Source organism: Cebidichthys violaceus, unplaced genomic scaffold (assembly GCF_023349555.1).
Source record: "Cebidichthys violaceus isolate CVI_PGR_0920_01 unplaced genomic scaffold, fCebVio1.0.p SCAF_7, whole genome shotgun sequence".
Taxonomy (NCBI): domain Eukaryota; kingdom Metazoa; phylum Chordata; class Actinopteri; order Perciformes; family Stichaeidae; genus Cebidichthys; species Cebidichthys violaceus.
Window position 1 is genome coordinate 12,730,903 of NW_027176927.1, and position 19,807 is coordinate 12,750,709.

The 19,807-nt window shown below is 40.8% G+C and overlaps 1 protein-coding gene across 11 annotated transcripts in view; it reads left to right on the forward strand.

Annotated features, from left to right (window-relative positions):
- Nucleotides 1-13,391: 13,391 nt before the first annotated feature.
- Nucleotides 13,392-19,807, forward strand: part of LOC137891186 (focal adhesion kinase 1-like) — a 47,752-nt gene continuing 41,336 nt past the window's right edge. For all 11 annotated transcript variants that reach the window (XM_068735682.1, XM_068735670.1, XM_068735675.1 and 8 more), the window contains exon 1: nt 13,392-15,456. In XM_068735682.1, coding sequence (XP_068591783.1) covers nt 15,384-15,456 — 73 coding nt within the window. In that variant the 5' untranslated portion in view covers nt 13,392-15,383. The remainder of the gene's footprint in view (nt 15,457-19,807) is intronic.

Genomic DNA, 19,807 nt, shown 5'->3' on the forward strand with positions numbered 1-19,807 from the left:
AAATAGGATTGTGATTGTTATAGTAATACAAACAACATAATTCTGACAAAATACTGTTGTTCATATAATCACCATTCAATCTCGTTTATTTTATTGGATTAATTGTAAAATTAATAAAAAATAAAAAAGACAATGTTCTGGTTCTGCTTCTTCAATTTTCAGTCATGAGTCTGACAGTTTCATGTGCAATGCTAAATCAGTGACACAGTCCTACTCTTTTAAGTGAAAAAGAAGACATTTGAGATTGAAGTTGGCGAGAGACAGTAGACTTCAGATAGTATTTCAATTGAGTGCAGCGATCAAAACATCAGTAAATGTTCCAGGAAAGTCTACACTTTGTTTTACAAAAAGGGAAATCTAATTATATCAATCTTTATATGTGTCATGCCAAATGTCATTGCTGTCCATCAACATTGTTTTTATCTATTTACTGTGATTCAATTCACCAGATGCCAATTACTGCTGGTGTGATGAGAAACCCACATCAGACTGTCATGATGCTGGAAGGCCTTTCTTGTCATCACAATTGATGGTGTGTCTGCGCAAGTTCTCAACCACACTGGATTGTATTAAACTCTAAAGAAAAAGTGTTCATTAGGTTATTTTGCAAAGAGATTGTACTTTATGTAAACATGCTCTGATGGTATAGTCTGACGTACAAACATTTTATGTTGATCTGGTTGAAGACAAAATCCTAGTGTACCTCTCCAAACTGTCCACTAGATGGCGCTCTATAATCTCCTCTGTTCTCTTTCACAGTGAATCACCAGCAGTCATGCAGTCAAATAACATTCAAGTCAAATGTCCAGCATCTGCTCGGTTTTTAAGATCTTTTTAATATCTTTTGTGGTTCATATTTAGCCTTGTCCCTTCCCAGAGGGCTGGATTAAAGTGCATTGTATAATAGTTTGTTTCTAATCCCTGTTTTTTCAATCCCCGTACACACTCATATGCCATGAGAGATTCATCCTTTTTTGTTTTCTTTGATAATCCTGATCCTGTTTAAGCTATAACTATCTTTCATTGTTTAGAACCCATCTTATTATGTACCACATGTGCAAAAAAATAACAACTCAAGGAGGAGTTAAACAAGAAATGTGCCATTCTTTGGCCAATAAAGGTGGGAGTCATTCCAATGACCTCAGTGTATTAACATACTTCCCCTTCTTAAATCTGGAGACTGACTTTCGTTTCGCTTGTGCCTCTATTTGTACATTTTGACTATATTTAAATCTGAATCAAATACAACTCTATTAAGTGAAGCCGCAGCTCCATCAGAGACACTGCTGTCGTGAAAATATCTGTGTGATACACAACATCAACCGCTCTAACTACAGTATACAGTGGGGTTTTAACTTTTTTACATGGCCATTTTTTTTTACTTTAATACAGCACAGAATATAAGTGGGGCCTGCTATCTGCAAATGGCTCATGGTTGATTTACCCTCTCCTTTTTCTCCCATGCTGTTTGGATACATTCATTTTAAACAAAACATAATGTGTTTTTCCCCCCAACAGCTGCCAAGCTTTGTGGAGTATATTGCTGGCCCAGTGGGCACCATGTAACTATGACGTCGTGAGTTTTAATTAACCTAAGTGTCTCCCTCCCTTGTGCCACAATTTGCATCACTCTTCTGTTTGCAACTAATCTTTGAACTGAGTATGTGTTTGCAGTTGTGTGTGTATGGATATTAGCTGCACGCATGAATGTACTGTATGTGTAGGTGGGACTGTGTGTAGGCCCGTCAGTAGACGGATTGTTTTGGGCTGTGACAGCGAGACAGTGGAGACACACAGACCCACCACAGCATAATGGTAGCCAGCATCAAAGTCACAGTAATTTTGTTTGTGCGTGTGTGTGTTCGGGGAGCATCTTTATTTCAAAGCTTCTTTTGTTTGGCTTACATTATAATACGATGATGAATAATGTATGACAGGAATCTCTTAAGAGTTCACTTAAACATGAGACATAAGCTCTAGCTCGACTGTGGGTTCTTACATCTTCTGTTCCCTATTATTTCATGTGCTTAGGTGTAGCTGCATCACAAAAACACTAAATCCTGCAAATGGCCTTCCTCTTTGGTAGACATTTGTGATTTGTCCTATGAGGTGGATTTGTTGGCTGCCCTACCAGCACAGTGATTACTCGCCCAAAGTGGGGCTGAAAAAGTGGAGAGCAATTTCCTTTCAGCTTCACTCAGTAACATGTACCGCACAGAGAGATAGACTATTTTGTTCATAGACATTAGAGCCCCCCACTCTTACCTGCAGCAAGGCAGTTTTTATCAGCGACTGCTACTTAGTTTTCATCAACTCCATCACCAATGAAGCAAAAAGTCTTTATTATGGACTAGATTAATAGTTGCAAGCTGTTTTTAATATATTTATGGGTATTTATTTCAGGGTTTTTTCTGTAATCAGCATTGGTTTATTAAGTGTATCATCATGTGAGCACTGCCTGCTATTTTCCATGATTTTATGGACATCCTGGCCAGTGGATCTTTCAGTTGTGGACACCTTGATTTGTCCAAATTGATAGCAATGAATTCACCAAAAGCGATGAAACTGTAGCTAGAAATATTATTTTCTCCTGTTACACAAACTAGCAATAAATATGAATTATTCCCTATTTAACCACTATACAGACCCTAAAGACAGTCGTCAATTTGATCACATACTGCACAGTGTAAAGTAATTTGGGAATTGGGAATGTTGTTGAGCTTTACTCTCCATGACATTATTTAAAAAGATACATTGAGGAGAGTATTGTAATAATTGTGGTCTTACATCAAATCATTTGGGGGACCCATGCTGTGTGGTGCTGGACACGTAGGGCCCCTCTCCTGCTGTCAGTGAGCCCAGCCAGCTGCAGCCATGTTGGAAAGGCTCAGGCTCAAGCAGCAGCAGCGGCGGCGGCGGCGGTGGCGGTGGCGGCGGTGCTAACACCGACTACCGGGAACGGCGCTGTTGAGGACAAAAACAGACAGGGAGAGGGGATCATAACGGAGAGATACAGCCAGCCGGTTCTGCTATCAACGGGGTTCATACATAGATAAAATCCGAACCTACTGGCTGGAAAAGGTGGCTGGCTACGGAGAGTAGGTGCGGCCGGGCTCCAGGGGCTAAAGCGGGTGAGTATTGATCCCTCTGGGGGGCGGATTAAATGGGAATAGCCCACCGTTAGCGGAGCTAGCTTAGCATTAAAGGGGGTAACACACACACACACACACACACACACACAGAGACAATGGGGTTAACGCGAATGCAATTCGCGGGGGTGTGTTTATATGAGCTGGTATGGGGGTTTATGGTAAATTATCGTGGACTGGATGATGTGAAATACTGTTCATTTTGACACCGCGAAGTCATTTGTATTCCACACAGACAGACAGTGGTGCAGTGGCCGAAACCACCCCTCTCCGTTCCTCCGGTTAGGTGCAAAGGTCCAAGCCAAGGAGGGTTTCTGTCATGCAGAGCAACAACGCCATGGCGAAAACATCTGTGTTTTGATGAATTAAGTGTTGCTCAAACGGATACTTTTGTTGGTGCAAGCAACGGGTTTTGAGACAAAGCGGTGGCAGTTCTTACTTAACCTGTGCGTCTCAAGTGTTTTGGGTTGCTTTCTGCCTTCTCAACCACAATACTGTACACTTTGTGGTAGGCCGAGTGAATGTATTGATATTTGAACCAGGCGCCAATCATCCCTTTTAGCATGCTTGGTAGGATTTAAGTACTATTTTATGTGCAATGTCATCATTTGCTGAACTAAACATGCTGAGCGTGGTGTGTATGTGATTTATCAGTTTTACTTTTGGGTTTGGGAGTCAAAGCTGGGGTCATGTCTCCTACAGATTTCTGTTTTCCATCCTTTTCCCCATCTTGTTTCCTGCCCTCTTTCACATCCCTGTACATCCCCTTGCAGACACAACTGGAGGGTCAGGACCCCAAACGCTTCAGATATTTTGAAGGGATTGTGGGCATAAAACAATGTTTCAAATTGAATAGCAACTAGTTCAGAACATATATTATCGTCTTTTATACTTGAATACAAGCCTGACGATGCTGGTGTCTGCTCACTTTCCAGTTAATAAACTGAAAATTTAATTAAATTCCGTTAATGATGGAGCATCTACTGGCAGGTTTTCCTGTAAAAGCGATATCACGGTGTTTAGTGAATTATCAAGGAATTTAACTTCCTGGCATTTTCATGAAGTCACTGCCCTTCCCTGGGTAGATATTATTGAAAATCTAGTTAATGTTTGAATGATTGCATGTCCAGTCAGTGCTGTGATTCATGGCTTTTCCCCCAGTGTTGCACACAGGTCTGCTGTCAGATATATTAAAACCTGACGGGTGCATATCAGTCATGTTGTGCCATCTGTCCTGTGTGATTGGAATTCAAATGCCAGATTCTTGTGTACATATCAAGAATCTGTTAGTAGAAATCATAATTTGTATACCCGTGTTATTCACACCATAGATAATGAAGGGCCTCTGTCTGATTCTCCTTGCCTCCTCTCCCATTACTTCCACTAATCTGCAGAGGCAGGGATGTGGAAAGAAACATCGAGGATGTTGGATCAATCTTTACAGTCGTCTGTTTTCAGTCACAAAAAGATAAAGATGAGAGTACCGGATAAGATGGGAAGCGAAGGGAGAAGCAGTGGGAAGACGATTACAAATGAGAGCTTAGGAGGAGGTGGCAGCGGTTTGGAAATGAAACTCAGCCCCCAGGTGTGTCAGTCTGAAACAATCAGTGGGCGGGTGTTTCCCCTCTCCTATAAGTGACAGCATACAGTACAACTAGGAAGTGGAGAGACCGAACAGGAACATAAACGGGCGTCTGTGATTTCGCAGAGGTTCGGTCCTCTTGTGTGCCGACTGCCAACATGCATTTCTGGGACTTCCTAGGCTGCACCAATGGAGGTATGAACGCGTGTAGTCATACTGACGGCTCTGGGAATGTGTTGGGCTGCGATTGGAGTGGTGTATGGGTGCTCTGTGCTAGAGGGTCTGGCAGGCTGAGGGCTGGAAAGGAATTTGTGCTGCTCACCGCGGTGCAAGCAGTTGCATGTGAAAGCCTCACAAACAGGTAGAGTGTGGAGCACAAACAAAGACGCAGAAAGCTCTGACAAAGTGTCAGCCTGCTCCTTTTCCTTTGATAAACCTGGGTGGTTGCGTCTGACAGCAGATTTGACAGATTAATAAATTGGCATAAATTGTTTGTGTCTGTTGCCCTGTGCGTTTTGGGATTGTGCGCGCTCGGCTTGCCTTCACAAAAGGTGTGAAATGAATCCATATGGACGAGTCATATTTTTTTTTTTTTTTTACTTGTTTACCTGCAATTCAATGTTTTTTTTATTATATGACTGGTGAACAATTTGAAATTCCCACAAACCTAAAGATGGAGTATAACAACCACAGCTGCCACTAGACGTATTACTATTGCTTCAATTATTACCGTCATTGATATTCTTACTGTGACTGTCACTACCACTACGACTGCCATACTTCCTCGGCACCTTTGAGAATGAAATACTGACTAACAGCTGTAATTTAACAACCTGCTTATTCATAGGAGTCATTTTAACTGTTAGGTAAGATGAGCTTTGAATTTATCACCCATTTAAGCCTCCGTTATGGGTTTTTTCATTCGTTAAAATCACCCTGTGAATCTGAACCTGCATTCACAGCAGCCGAAAAAAGGTCTAGATTTTAAGACTTGTTTGTGGCTCACAGCCGTTGTTTACCGCACAGAGAAACTGCTTGAAATCCGATCTCTTCTTGACTCTTTTGGGGGCAGCGACATCTGGTCAGACCTGTACCACGAAGAGTTAAACATCAGATTTCTGTTTGTGTATAAATGCAGCAAAACAACCGCAGGCCACTGCTATCAAATATCACTTTTCTCGTCCACAGGGCTATACGAAAGGAGTGCAGCTGACAGCCGTTGTTAGTGGACAAATAAAAAAACAAAACGACGAAATGTCTGACAGTTGTAACTTTTAAAGGAAGTATAAGACGTGTTAAAAAGCAAATAGCTCTAGCTTTAGTCACCTATGCCTATGCAGATGGTCCTCAGACATTGTGTTTGTGTCTGTCATGGTTAGTGCATAAAACACACACACACCCTCTTAATCTATAAAGGGTGTAAAACTCTGACTTATGATCTCAGTTAAGTTGTGTTTGCTTGTGTCTTGCCTCAATTGTGGTTACTTTATTGTGCTGTATTGAATTCCAGGACGGTTCTACCTCCAACACCCATCCTGTGCCCCGGGCCATGTTTTCTGCTATTACATGAATAGCTATAGCTAAGATACCTGATGGGTTGTGTCATATTCTTGCCAGGCTAGGTCTTGGACGTATTTGTACCTGTTTAGTCCATGCTTGTTGGAGCTATAGTTGTCATTTTTCAGGACAGCACAGCAGCAGGCTGTCTGTTAAGACCAGTGAAAGTATGACTGGAGGCACGTTTTCCTGTTGTGTCATCATCAGCCTATCCCTATTTGCCTTTATAGCTCGCTGTGTTGTTTGACTTAAATCCCATGTGGTCAGCAGCACTCATCGTCAGATGCTGTGATGGTTTAATAATTTGCAATACACCTCATCAAAATGTACATTTGCTGTTTGGGTTTAGATGTAGTTCTTTAGTTTGTGTGATTATATTTAACACTACCTTTAAGCTGGGCAATATGGGCAAACAAAATCAGTATCACCTGCCTATAAAATCCATATGTCTGTTTAGTTGTTGATATTCAACACATTGGGCTTCATGGTGATGGGAGGTCAAACTGAGCATTGCAGAAATCTGACTTTGACAAGTGGATCATGAATCAAATTGAGAACGGTTTACAATGATAGGCAATAATTGGCCAAATCTAACCTCCTTTTTTCTCCACAATGTTTTCAGATGGTCAGTAAGTCATAAACACCTTTCTTTACCTTGCATTTTACTGTAATTAACATTTTCTGCAGAAATGCATCTAAAATGTGTGATTAGAGCGCCAGCAGCCAGAGGAGTAAATAGCTGTCAAATATATTTCTACAGTACAGAAACACGAGCAGCACTGGATTCCTTTCTAAATTTCTAAAAACATTTCTCTTATGAGGTTGTTTAAGTATGCAGGTGTAAAATCGAGTGTTTTGAAAGTAAGAACAGAAATATGAATCCATGAATGGACCACTCTGGCTGTAAAATGTTAGCTTGTATCACGGTTGTTTGAATCTTTTCTCTTTTCATATCACAAATTCTGTTTTTATCGGGCAGCAAACCGACTTCTTATAAGTAATTTATATCATTTAAAAACATACAGCAGAAACAGTGGGTGTCTGATAGCAAAATCCTTAAAAGTTGTGTTAGTGAAAGGATTTAGAGACTCTTACTGGCGCTTCTGTGGGACACCAGGGACACAGTAGTTTGAATCAATGTATTTATGAATTTCTGAACTTTAACTTTGGTGCAGTGCACCGAGGACGAGCCATAAAACAACGTGTAAAAAGGCTTGTTTGTGTAAAGAAATTGTATAAAATGAAAACTATAAATCAGTGAAACTAGGGAGGCATAAAGGGGGATCTGAGAGTGCATGCTGGAGTCCTGCCCTGTAAAAGTGTTTTGTATAGAGCTGAAAACATTGACTCTTCAAATAACATCACTCACGAACAAAACATTGTCTTTTTGTCACATCATTAATTTGAGGCACTTCATTAACAGATATGCAATCATTTACTTGAACAAACTAATCCCAGAATGACTTGAAATAGGACAAATAAAAGGTTTTGGATCCAATAGCATGACCCAAGTTGGTAAATATTTGGATTTGTTAAGTTTAGTATCTCGTGAATATCTGTTGGACTTTCTCTCTTTTTCATTTGCACAGAACAATGGAAAACCTTTAGGTAGTAATTTAGATAAATAGCAAATAAGTAATCCATCTGGCAAAACTTGGGTTTTACATTATTTATTGTTTCTGTGGATGTCAGTCTTGAGTTTTAGCTTTTTTAATATTTAGTTGGTTTAAATAATCTAATGTTATGTTGCATACAAATATTGTAATTACATTATGTCTTTGATCTAACAGAAAGATTAAATGAAAAGAAGAGTGTGTTGTTCCGTGTCTTGAACAGATGTGGGGGATCTTAGCTTTGTAGAGGATTTGTACTGTGTATTGCTGAACTCTTGATCCGTGAACTCTATGGTATATGAAATTTAGCATGCGGCTTCATCTGATTGTGTGTAAGTAAGCAAATGAACCTCCAGGATGGCCTCTCCTGTAACTGGCCAGTGGAGGTTATTAAAGCAGGTGTTTCAACAGACAGAAACACGTTTTAGTGACGTCAGCTCATACAAATGCTCCTTCTGCCAAACATACAAAAATACAGATGTGAAAAGGGCGGCCTGGTGTGAATCAGACCATTCTCTGTCTCGCTTCCTTATCTCTGCAGTAGTCCCAATACTACAACAATGGCTCTATAGCTGCTGCTTCCGATGACAGCTACCTCATTAACGCTGTAGCTGCTGCCGTGGTGACTCTATTCTCCTCTCTGATGTTGCACTCTCGACTCTGACTGCTGATCAGTGCAGACGGGCTGCAAAAGGCAGTTGTTGTTTGTTTGTTTGATGAGAATGGAGTTGTGCAATGCCGTTAGCGTGGTGTCAACTGTAGCGTAGCCTCTGTAGTTTACAGCCAGAGGCAATAGTTCTCTACTCTTGAGTCGGAGAGAGAAAGGAAAAAGGCAGAGAGCGTGAGGGAGGGAATGTGAAAGAGTAGGAGGGAGAAGCTCCGTGGAGGGTTTATGCAAGTGCAAAATGTTTTAAGCGGTTCTAGTGACGGATGTGTCGGTACGGTTCTGTTAACAGGTTCTAGTTTGGGGTCATTATTGGTGGATGGGAAAGATTAAAGTTGGGTTGAAAGCGAGGTTCTTTCTGGAGACATTGAGAACGTATCTCTGCGTAGAGAGGTTTGTTTGAAAGCAGAACATCTTTTTGTGTGGTGATGTGCATGTGTTTGTACTTTTGTTAGGTATTTCAACATTTTAACATGCACTGGCACAGGCAGCTGTTTTGGGCAATTTCCAGGGACAGATTCACAAGTATATTTTGAACAGCATTTCAATGCATGCTTAGACCTTTTTCTACTGAATGCGCTGCCACTCCTGGCTCAAACAAGCGTCAGTGCCTTAATGTTACATTTATCACTGGTGAGTTTTACACTCCGAGAGCGAGAGAGGGAGAATATTGCCAAGATTTCCGTTGTATTGCTTTTGTTAATAGCTTCATACTTGTAGCCAACGTTTTGGACACAACTCTGCCAGGAACAAATTGGATTATGTGATTAAAGGAAATTATGTGAAGTGTCAGAACGCGCACTGAGCAGCAGTGAATCAAAGTAAAAAAAACAAAATGTTATGTAGTGTATTATTGTACAAATATCCTAAACTCTTTCCCAATGCTTTACTACATTTCCATCCTTACCTGATTCTGATTTGAGTGTTTTTGCACGAAAAATTTCAGTGTTGATACTAAATTTACTTGATTTCAGAATATGCTACTAAAGGAATCGCAATGCATTCCATGAAGGAAATTAAAGTGCCAGTGTGTAGCCGTGTTTTCATTCGTGTATAATCACCTGGAACTAAGAATTGTTGTTTTTTGGTTAACTTAGAAATAGCCCTTCATATCTACAAAGGGAGCGGGGTCTTCTTCACAGAGTCCCACATCTTAGACACCATGTTTCTACAGCAGTCAGGCAAACCAAACAGTCAGATTACTCCGACTACTACTGCGTTTTAACGGTGTCCTTTGTACCATTTCACATTCTACAATACCTTTAAGGCCACCGCAGTTCTCCGACACGCTTGTGAAACTGTGGTACTGCCGGTAAAATCCATGATGAGCACAACCGTGGTACTGCCAGCTGCCGTTTGACTGCCGTCGCTCTTTAAGTATTGTTGTTTTGGTAAGCATGGCCTCTGAGTGAGGCAAACGGAGTTACCAGGGTTTTGCACTCGGTGGCAAACATTACTGCAGCCTTGGAAAGGCTGGAGCAAGCAGAGGAGCGTTCAGCATGGTTGCAATCTGCAACCACACAAGATGCAATTAATACACACTGGCCCTTTAAGAAGATACTCACAGTGATTCCATACTACATGCTAAATGTATACAATATTTACTACATACTAATAGTATAGTAGTACACAGTATACTCTTAGTTTACTGTGTATTACTGTAATATACTGTTTTTTAAGGTAGTTTGATGATGCTTTTCCTGTACAAAATATAAAAAAGTACATCATTTTTTTCATAATAAGAAGATTGTATCTTACTGTAGATAATATAAGACATAGCTTTTGCATACTAATTAGCACTACAGTCCTGTGCCTGTTGCTCGGTAACAGATCAGCGTTGCGTCAGAGCGTTTGGGCTTTTTATCATATTGCTCATTTTGTTGTCACATGAAGGGGGATATGAGGCAGATTTGAGGGTTGAATGAGGCCAGTGGGTGTCGTTGTCACAGCGCGACAGAGCAGATAACATATTCTGTCAAGTCATGATTCTCGCCTCGCTCCGACTGTCCGCTATGTAGCTCGCATTAAATCCTCCTGATTCAGTAGAGCTGCTGCACAGTCACTGGTTGGTCGGTGCTGACATGTAAACCAGTGGATGTGCTTAGTGGGATTAGAAATTGACCCCCGTCAGTCAAATAAACAAAGCATTGTAATCAAACGGATTGGACAGTTGGACTTTCCAAGTGATGAAAGTCTTTGATGTGTTAAATGAATCATCAAAATGATCCTCAATTCATTTTCCTTCTGTTAATGTATAAAGAGAAGCTCATTAGATTGAAGAATACAGTTTATATGAAGAGCGGTAGCTTGTTACCATACAGACAGGTAGCCAGATTTTTATCTCTGCATGCATGCAAGACACATCTGTGCCTGTCGTGTGTTTGATTCTTTAAATGTTGAATGGACAATTAATTGCAAAACTGTCAGGAAGAAACACCACAATCTTGTACTTTTTGCCTCCGAAAAATCTTACCGTATCGCCTACAGTACAGTTACACTTCCAATCATGGTGCACTACAGTGGCTCTCATTGATGCCACGACATAATCCATTACATGAAAGTACTTGTGAATAATTCACTGTAACACTGTGTTATATATATATATATATATATACATATACACACACACACGTGAGTAAAATCTTGTTTTTTTTCTCTTTTCCCCCTCTCCCTTTTTTTTGTTCTAGATATTTCCAGAATAACATACTACGCTGGTGAGTATTTATTTATTTTTGTTCAAATACAGGCAAGTATTGTTGAACTTCCTGTCAACTGATGGTAGAAATGTAATGTTTTTACTGATGCAATTTTTGATATAAGCAGAAATAAATCCTTTTAATTTGATGAGATCCACCCTTCGATATTATCCTTCACAGAGAAAGAAACATGTTCTTTGGTCTTAGTCTTGAAGAGAGCAGGTAGAGCTAAATAATTTCATATAGATCTGAGATTTTATGGCCCTTAGCACCGGTCCCTCTCCATGGCTGTTGCTAGGTAACAGTTGATCTTGGATGTTGTATATTTGGAGCTGAGAACTCGTCATTCCTGAAAAGGACAGAAGCATCATTTACATTTCTTGACCTTAACTTTGGCAAGACTCCTGTGTGGCGACATGTTGCCAAAGTTGAGGTTAAGTTTGAGGTTAACTGAAACTTATAATGAGATGATGACAGTAGCATAGCACACAGTGCACACAGTGCACACAGTGCACACAGTGCACACAGTGCACACAGTGCACACAGTGCACACAGTGCACACAGTGCACACTGAGCATCTGTAGCCCAAAACAGACCTGAGAATACTGAGAGCACTGCTGATAAGGATCACAACTTAATTTATAGTGGAGAGCATACTGCACATAACATTCAGCCTCCATAACTCTATTAAGACTACGATTTACATCATCCTATAACTTTAAGTGATGATAACTCAAATCACAAAGACAGATCTGTAGTCATGGTTCACAAGTCGGCCGAGGCATTTAAGAACCACATGTGGTTTCAATCTAGTAAATGAATCAAAACTTAGGCTACATAACTGATATAAAGATAAAGAAAATTACAGTATGAATTTATAAGAAGAAACAAAAGGCTATTGCTATTTTGTCTTCATCATTTAATATTGCCCGTTCTTGTGTCAAAGTGACTTTTTACTGTGTTTATATTGTTCATCCTCGCATTTATTTATTTAAACATGATCAACCTTAACCTTGTGGTTATTACTGTAACCGTGAGGTCAACAAACCTTAACCATAGCTGTGTTGGATCGTGAAGCGCATTTATTTTCCAACCGTGATTTGAAATGATTTTGGAAGGCCCTGACAAGTGATGTTGTCCTATTTCTGGGTACGTCAGGTCATAAATATATGTGTTGCTCTAAAGGGCAGTTACAAACATCGTCTTTCATTTGGAGTACGTAGTATTAAATAATTGAATATATACCTACCTGCTCTCCATCAGTTTGTATCACAATAGGATTGTGGTTAGTGTTTTGCATTTGGAAGCTCAGCCTGAAACGTTCATCTTGTGCTCTGGCACGTCAGAGGAATTGAACGTCCGATTGCTTTATTGCCATTGAAGAGCTGGCATGCTGCAGGAGCAGATGAGATATGTTTGCAGAGGAACAGAGAGTGAGGACAGAGGGCAGTAAAGATCTGCTTACAACAAGTGTTGTAAGGGGTCAAACAGTGGAATGTATGTTTTCAGTGGCTAAACTTTAATCCTCGTAAAACCGTGTGTTCATATTCGTATGTGCCTGTTTATTAGTTGAACTGTTGTTTAAGAGTATGGTTCTATTAGCATAGTTATAAATACTGTCAAATCAGGCAGTTTGCATACTTTCCACTACATCAAGTCTCAATTACAGTGTTTTCTCCCCCTGTCTCTTCCCCTCTCTGCCCTACAAACACACACACACACACACACACACACACACACACACACACACACACACACACACACACACACACACACACACACACACACACACACACACACACACACACACACACACACACCTCCCTGCTTCTTCATGTTAACGTTTTGGCAGCAGCCTGTACCGAAAACACAGCAGAGGAGAAACACTTGGCTCCCACATGCACACGCTCACTCTTCATATTTTGCGCACACACTCCTTTCCTTTTACTTAGCTAACACTCACACACTCTTTCCCACCTACACACACACGCATGCACGCACCGTTGCCTGCCTGCTTAGTCACATGCACACACACTCTTATACGCACAGCCTCTATTTTGCCTCCACACATAACTCTCACGGGATAGCCTCTTTGGTGCACTCATTTGGTCTGCTCTGGATGTACAGTGTGTGTGTTTGGCTGCGGCAGTGTGTGTGTGTGTGTGTGTGTGTGTGTGTGTGTGTGTGTGTGTGTGTGTGTGTGTGTGTGTGTGTGTGTGTGTGTGTGTGTGTGTGTGTGTGTGTGAGAGAGAGTGAGAGAGAGAGAGAGAGAGAGACAAAGAGAGAATTTGGGATGATGTTGTGATCTAGTTGCCCTTCCGCTGCTCCTAAAGAAAGCCTGCCGAAGCCAGACTGAGCGACACACAGCCGACTGGCTTCAAAACGGATTTACTGCATCAATTATTTTTTTCTTCTCCAACCCACTCACGCAACATCGATTTCTCTTCATAGTCCTTCTCCCATCCTGCCCGGGCTTTGCAGCCAGGCTTCTTTAGTTCCTGACTTTTATTTTTTTGCTCCACCTTTCACTTCAGGTCGCTGTCACTTTATGTCTCTCTCTGACATCAGACACCTGCTTCGCCCTGGTTAACTCCTGCTGGCTCAGAGCATTGTGGGGAAAGCTTTGGAGGCTCAGCTCCTCCCCGGGGTTTCTCCACTTTCTCTTTTCATCCACTCTCTTCTTTTTAAGTCTTTCTCTCTTTTTTTGATCCTTTTGTTGTCCTTCAACTCTTCTTTTAGTCTCCTCTTTCTTCTTCTACATTTATCCTTCTTCCTCTTGCTTTCCTTTTTCCCCTCCTGCGTCGGTCACTCTACCTTCCTCTCCCTCGCTATGCTCCATTTTTCGACGCCCCTCTTTGCCCTACATTTGTGTCTCTTTCTTTGCTGAATCCAGTTTCTCTTTTCGTCTTTCTCTCATTCGTCTTCCCGTCTCCTTTTGACAATATTGTGGATTTACAGAACAAAACTACTTTGAAATGGATACTTTGATGTAAATTATACAGTTCTACTTTGCCAGCAAGCGATGTTGGTGTTATTTTGTAACCTGGATCAACATGTGACTCAAGATTTATGGCTGCAGGAAGCCGCCTTCTTTGAATTTCACATCAATTAATTGGATCAGCAGCTCCAAACCGAAGAGCAGAATTTGATATTTTGTGAGGATTTATTGGACAGCAGGATGGCCTAATTGGTAGAAAAATAATCCCTCAGCCACAGAAGCCAGGCTTGAATGTCTGTTTTGGGAAGCTTCCACCCTGCTGAAGTGTCCTCGAGCAACTTGCTGAATCCTCTCCACCCACAAGGGCTCTAGCCTACCTTACAGGGATCATTGCATATCGCACTGCACAATGGTCACTGCCTTTTTTTGGGGTTAAAGGTCATGACATAAATTGGGCGGATTGATTACTAAGACCTGGACCCCGAGCCACTTCCTCAAGTCCTGAAGTAATGCGTGTTTCAGCAAGCTTTAAGAGAGAGTGACTGGCAGTCTTGTGATCAGTGCCGTGGATTACTGTACCAGATACTGAACTTCCAGTTTTTTATCGTCTCTCGGTTGTTTTAGCATTTGTTTCTTTTGGTGCAGAAGGTCTGACCTCCAGATCGGGACCTGAGTCAGACCTTTGTCTCTGTTGTAGTGGCTGTTGGAGCATTAATGGTAACGGACTGGTATATTCTCTACCTCCTGTGGGGATACTTGCTGTGTCATACTTGCTGTGTCAAGGATTTTTGAGTTTCCTCTCACTGGGCTCTTTTCTTTTCTGGAGTTACTTACAGCCCTGGGACACTGGCTTTGATTGATTTTTTTCTTCTTCTATTGAGTCTTGTGAGGTGGCTAAAAGTTGAGCAGTGGATATTAACACCCCTATAACATATGACAGTTACCCAGTTAGCAGCACAGCAGGTCTCAATTTCTAACTTTCTTGTGGACATTTTAGGATAGCCCTCAGAACGTTTCCTTGGCTTATTTCAATTTATATACTAGTTTTTTTTTTATATATATATAGTTGTGTAAAGCCAGGTTAGGATCCAGTCCTGGTTCTATAGGCTCTATGCTGTTTTCAGGGCCCAACAGGTTTGTCTGGGCCCTGTGGCCAGGCCTTGTACCGGCCCCCTACAAAACAAATGGAGAACAGCGGCTGCATCCCTCTCTGCTGGAGCAAGGGGGCCTGCATCTACGCACAGCACCCCCTACCAAGTAGGTACTAATGAGTGTAGTCATCAACGCACCATGTTGTGTACCGACAAATACACCCTGTAGTTTGATATGTTCTTGAGAATTTTACTAAATCCTTCTGATTCACAGCTACATGGTATTGGATCCATATAATTGTTTATCAAATGTAGTATATTCCTTTAGACGGTGCACCTTTCTCCGACTTGGTATCATTATTTACAATGAAATAGAAAAGTACTCGTCATGAACTACCATGCTTGTTTTCCTTTTCTCACTCTGCGTTTGAAGCATCTTCTCATTCTGTTAAGCATCCAGTTTTTCATCAGCCTGGTGGGTTTTCACTTAGCTGAGCTATGGTTTCTGCTTCATGAAGTCTGAACGAGACCGATTTGTGTATTTCATCACCCTGGGATTTTCATTTACGACAGATGAGGTCCAGCTGGGGTCATAACTAAGAACTCATAACCAGCTTTGACTTAATGAACTCCTTGGTACCACTGGATAATGAAAAAAAAAAAAGGCACAGTGAAGTGCTGCATGACCAGCTGTCAGTTAGCGATGCTAAATGACAGTTAAACCAAGACTGTCCAATGAATGAGTTATGTGTTAGTCTAGAAAGCTTCATTTGTACAGCAACTGAACTGAATCGCAACAATTAATCTCTTTTTGCTTCCAACCGTTTGAAAAACCAAGTGAACTACGGTTTCTTATCTGTTAATTTGCCCGGCTTACAGTTGTACCGAGCTGTAATTAGGTCCATGAATACAAGTTTGTGGGGAAATGGTGGTTATGAGTTACCCTGGTAAAAATACACACACACACAAACACACACACACACACACACACACACACACACACACACACTCTTAGTGCTGGTCCTTTCGTTGGAACATGGAAAAGCATTGTATTTATATGGAAGTGACATTTAGACCCATAAATATCTATCTAAGTTTAGATCAGAGTTTAAAATATATTCATGCATTTAGATGTACAACCAATGTTGAGACTTTTTTTGTCTTTGTCCCCTTATATAGATAATGCGCATCCTTGGCAGAGGAGAGAGAGTGTAGTGGTGTAGGGGAAGGGGGAGGGCAGAGGAAATTGTTTGAGGATGAGAGAAAGATGAGAGGGAGGAAGGAAGAGAGAGGTGGTTCAATAGGACAGAGGATCAAATGGAGATGTAAAGGCAGGAACTAAAAGATCTGTGAGCATATGAGATGAGCGACCAGAGGAGATTAAGAGAGTGGGAGAAGCAAAGAGTTGCAGATGAAGGGGGTAAAGGATGGAGAAAGAAGAATAGAGGGAGTTTGGCATGTGAGGCGGGCAAAAGAAAGGAACCGATGAAGGCTTTGGAAAGAATAAAGACGTAAAGACGGGGATAAATATGAAGAATGAGGAAGAGAGAGAGGGATGGTTAAAAAAAAAACACCAGAGAGGCCTCGGCTCCCCCAGGATTGTGCTAACCCCAGTAACCCAGATAGCACTTAGACGAGGAGATAAACCGTCCTTCAGCTGCTGCTACGGGACAGCTCAACCTTCTGTGGTTTTACAGGCTGACTGTCAGTCACTGGAGCCCCACTGAGAGAGGGGGTGGTGGGCCTGGCAGCAGCCTGTCCCCCCCCCCCCCCCCCCCCCCCCCCTTGCTGCCTGCATGGCCTAGTTGATTTGATTCCTCTTCTTTTCTCTATTTGAATGGGTGAGGGCATGCATGTGGGGATTTAGTTTAGTTCTGTTGAGTAGAAATTGGTGCAGTGAGAAACAGCTTCATGTATCCTGTGCTAAGTTTGTTAAATCATTAATTAATGTATTATGAGATCCGTATTTTGTAGTTTCCCAAAACTGATTTTTACACGCTAAATAATCGGGTAACTAAAGGACAGCCTTTTGTAAAATATAGACTTTTATGGTCTACACTACGGTATGTATGTTAATTGTTTTAAGAATTTGAACAGCATCTGATGGAAGCATTTGTTCTGTACCTCAAACTGATGCTTAGGCTTTATGTCCACCATGACATCTGCAATCTCAAATATGTTGTGGACAAACAGACAAACCTTAACTTTTTCCAGTTCTTTTTCAGCGGCAATTAAGCAAAACATCAAACTGAATATATTCTCACAGGTATTTTCTGCAGCCTGACCTCTAGCACTTTAAATTAATTCAGTCACATACTGGTTTGTAGCTTCAGTATTAAAGGGCTACTGTATATTAACAAAACGCTCTTTTGATAAATGCTGCTGAAAAGAAGGTAAACATAGTACATTTTATGGTTATGTTTGCTTTACCAGTAGCATCAAGTAGTTGTATGCATACACCAAGGCAGCTATGTAGGTTGCCTGCTTTTCTAATAGGATTTCTTCAAGCTGTATGTAGTAATTAGGTGACGCTTATGTGTGTGTGATTTTGTGTCACTGTTGTGTTTAGTGTCAATGTATGCACTGGGGTGTTACAACAATGTAGTGCTTGATATGTAATCTGATTACTGACTGACCGAGTGAGCAGCAGCAGATGGCTGACTGTGGTTTGTGACTGTATCCCTCCTCTGGTGGCTAACAGAGTAGAAGTTATGCCAACTGAAGGTTTGTTGTTTGTATCACAGCTTGTGTCCATATTAGACATGGTTTGATAGCATATTTTTGATATTGTTCCATCATTTACCTTCAATAGTAAGCGAACACAGGTGTATTGAATTTTAAAGCTTTTTTTTTGTGTGTCAACATAATGTTTAGTATATGTGGTTTAAGTTTTCAGAACATGGTTAGTATTCCAGGTTTGGAATACTTTAATCAGTCAGTAATCCATGTATGTTTCTTTTTCTTTGCATAGTCACCAGAAAAAAAAGTTGAAAGCTTAGGCATTTTAGGAGTGTTGTAATGTGTACGTGTATGGTTTATTGTAACTCTTCAGCAAATAAAGTGCCAACAAGAGTGCTGAAGTGTTGATAGTTCAAACCTCCTTCCCTTTCAAATACAGTCTATCTTCACTAAGCTTGTTCAAAAACTATAATATAATGTGAGGTGTAGTTCACAAAGCTTTGTAATTTGAAGCATTCCCAAGAAATACACAGAGCTAATCTGTCTCTGCCTGCTCAGAAAGCTTAAAAGCTCTGCAGCCGTAGAAGTAACAGAGGACTATGAATTATTTCCATTTAGTATCTTTTAATATTTTTATTAGGTAAACGGGGTCTGTAGTTATTAGCAAGTCAGTTGGTATTGTTACAATGAAATTATATAGTGGTGCATTTGGATAATAGCAGCAGTGCACTCTTTAGGGATTGTAACAAACCACCTAATAATCCAGTAGTGTCACAGCCACAGTGATATTGTTTTAATTGGATGATGATAGTAACACTGTAAGAGGAACATTTGTAATCTGATCTTCTTTAATCTGTTGTATTAACACCTCGAGGGTCTGTTGAGTATGGAGCCATGCTTGTGACCCTTATACACTTATTACCGACACGGTGAGCTCACTTTTAATAAACGTACACATACAGTAAATGCACACAGTGGACTTCATCTGCGTAACCAAAACACTGTCAACCGTCACTCTTGTCCCTGCTCTTTTCAGAACACACCTAGACATTTTAGCTAATAACCAACAATTGTCATGTTGTTTGTTAAACTGCAGAGATTTAAAAAGAAAAGCAAAGTAATGTAACGTAACCTCGTACAGTATAATACAGTATAACCTAGGCAGCGTCTTCACTTCTTTTATATCGTAAGGACTTCCTGACCTTAGTCACTGGAACGTGTGGTAATAGCGTTGAAAACATAACTTTCTATTAAAGATGAAATATTTGGATGGATAATACTTTTTCTTGGGAAGTGAACATTTCTAGTTTCTTTTACAGGTGCTTAAAAAAAGATACTTTCAGGCTCTTTATATACAAAAGAAAAAACACGTCAATGTTTCAATCCAGCAAGGATCAAACGTGTTCATGTACAGTTTATCACTTGAAAATGAAGTAGAATTGCGATAACAGATGATTGAGTCATAAGACACATAAGGTTAATAATACCAGAAAAGTTAAATAATATGAAGAAAATGAGGTTTTTCATGTCATAACAATCACTAAGTAAAGACTCCAAAAAGGGAAATGAGTGCAATGCCTCTCCATAGACACAGGATGTAATAATGTGTATTAGACTTGTACACACACACACACACACACACACACACACACACACACACACACACACACACACACACACACACACACACACACACACTATTGATACAGCAGATTCTTACAAGAGAGTGCTGAGTCAAATTCTTAGATGCATAATGTCCTCCTTTACACTTCTGATGCAGTCACACACACACGCACGTGCACACACACACACACACACACACACACACACAGGCATGT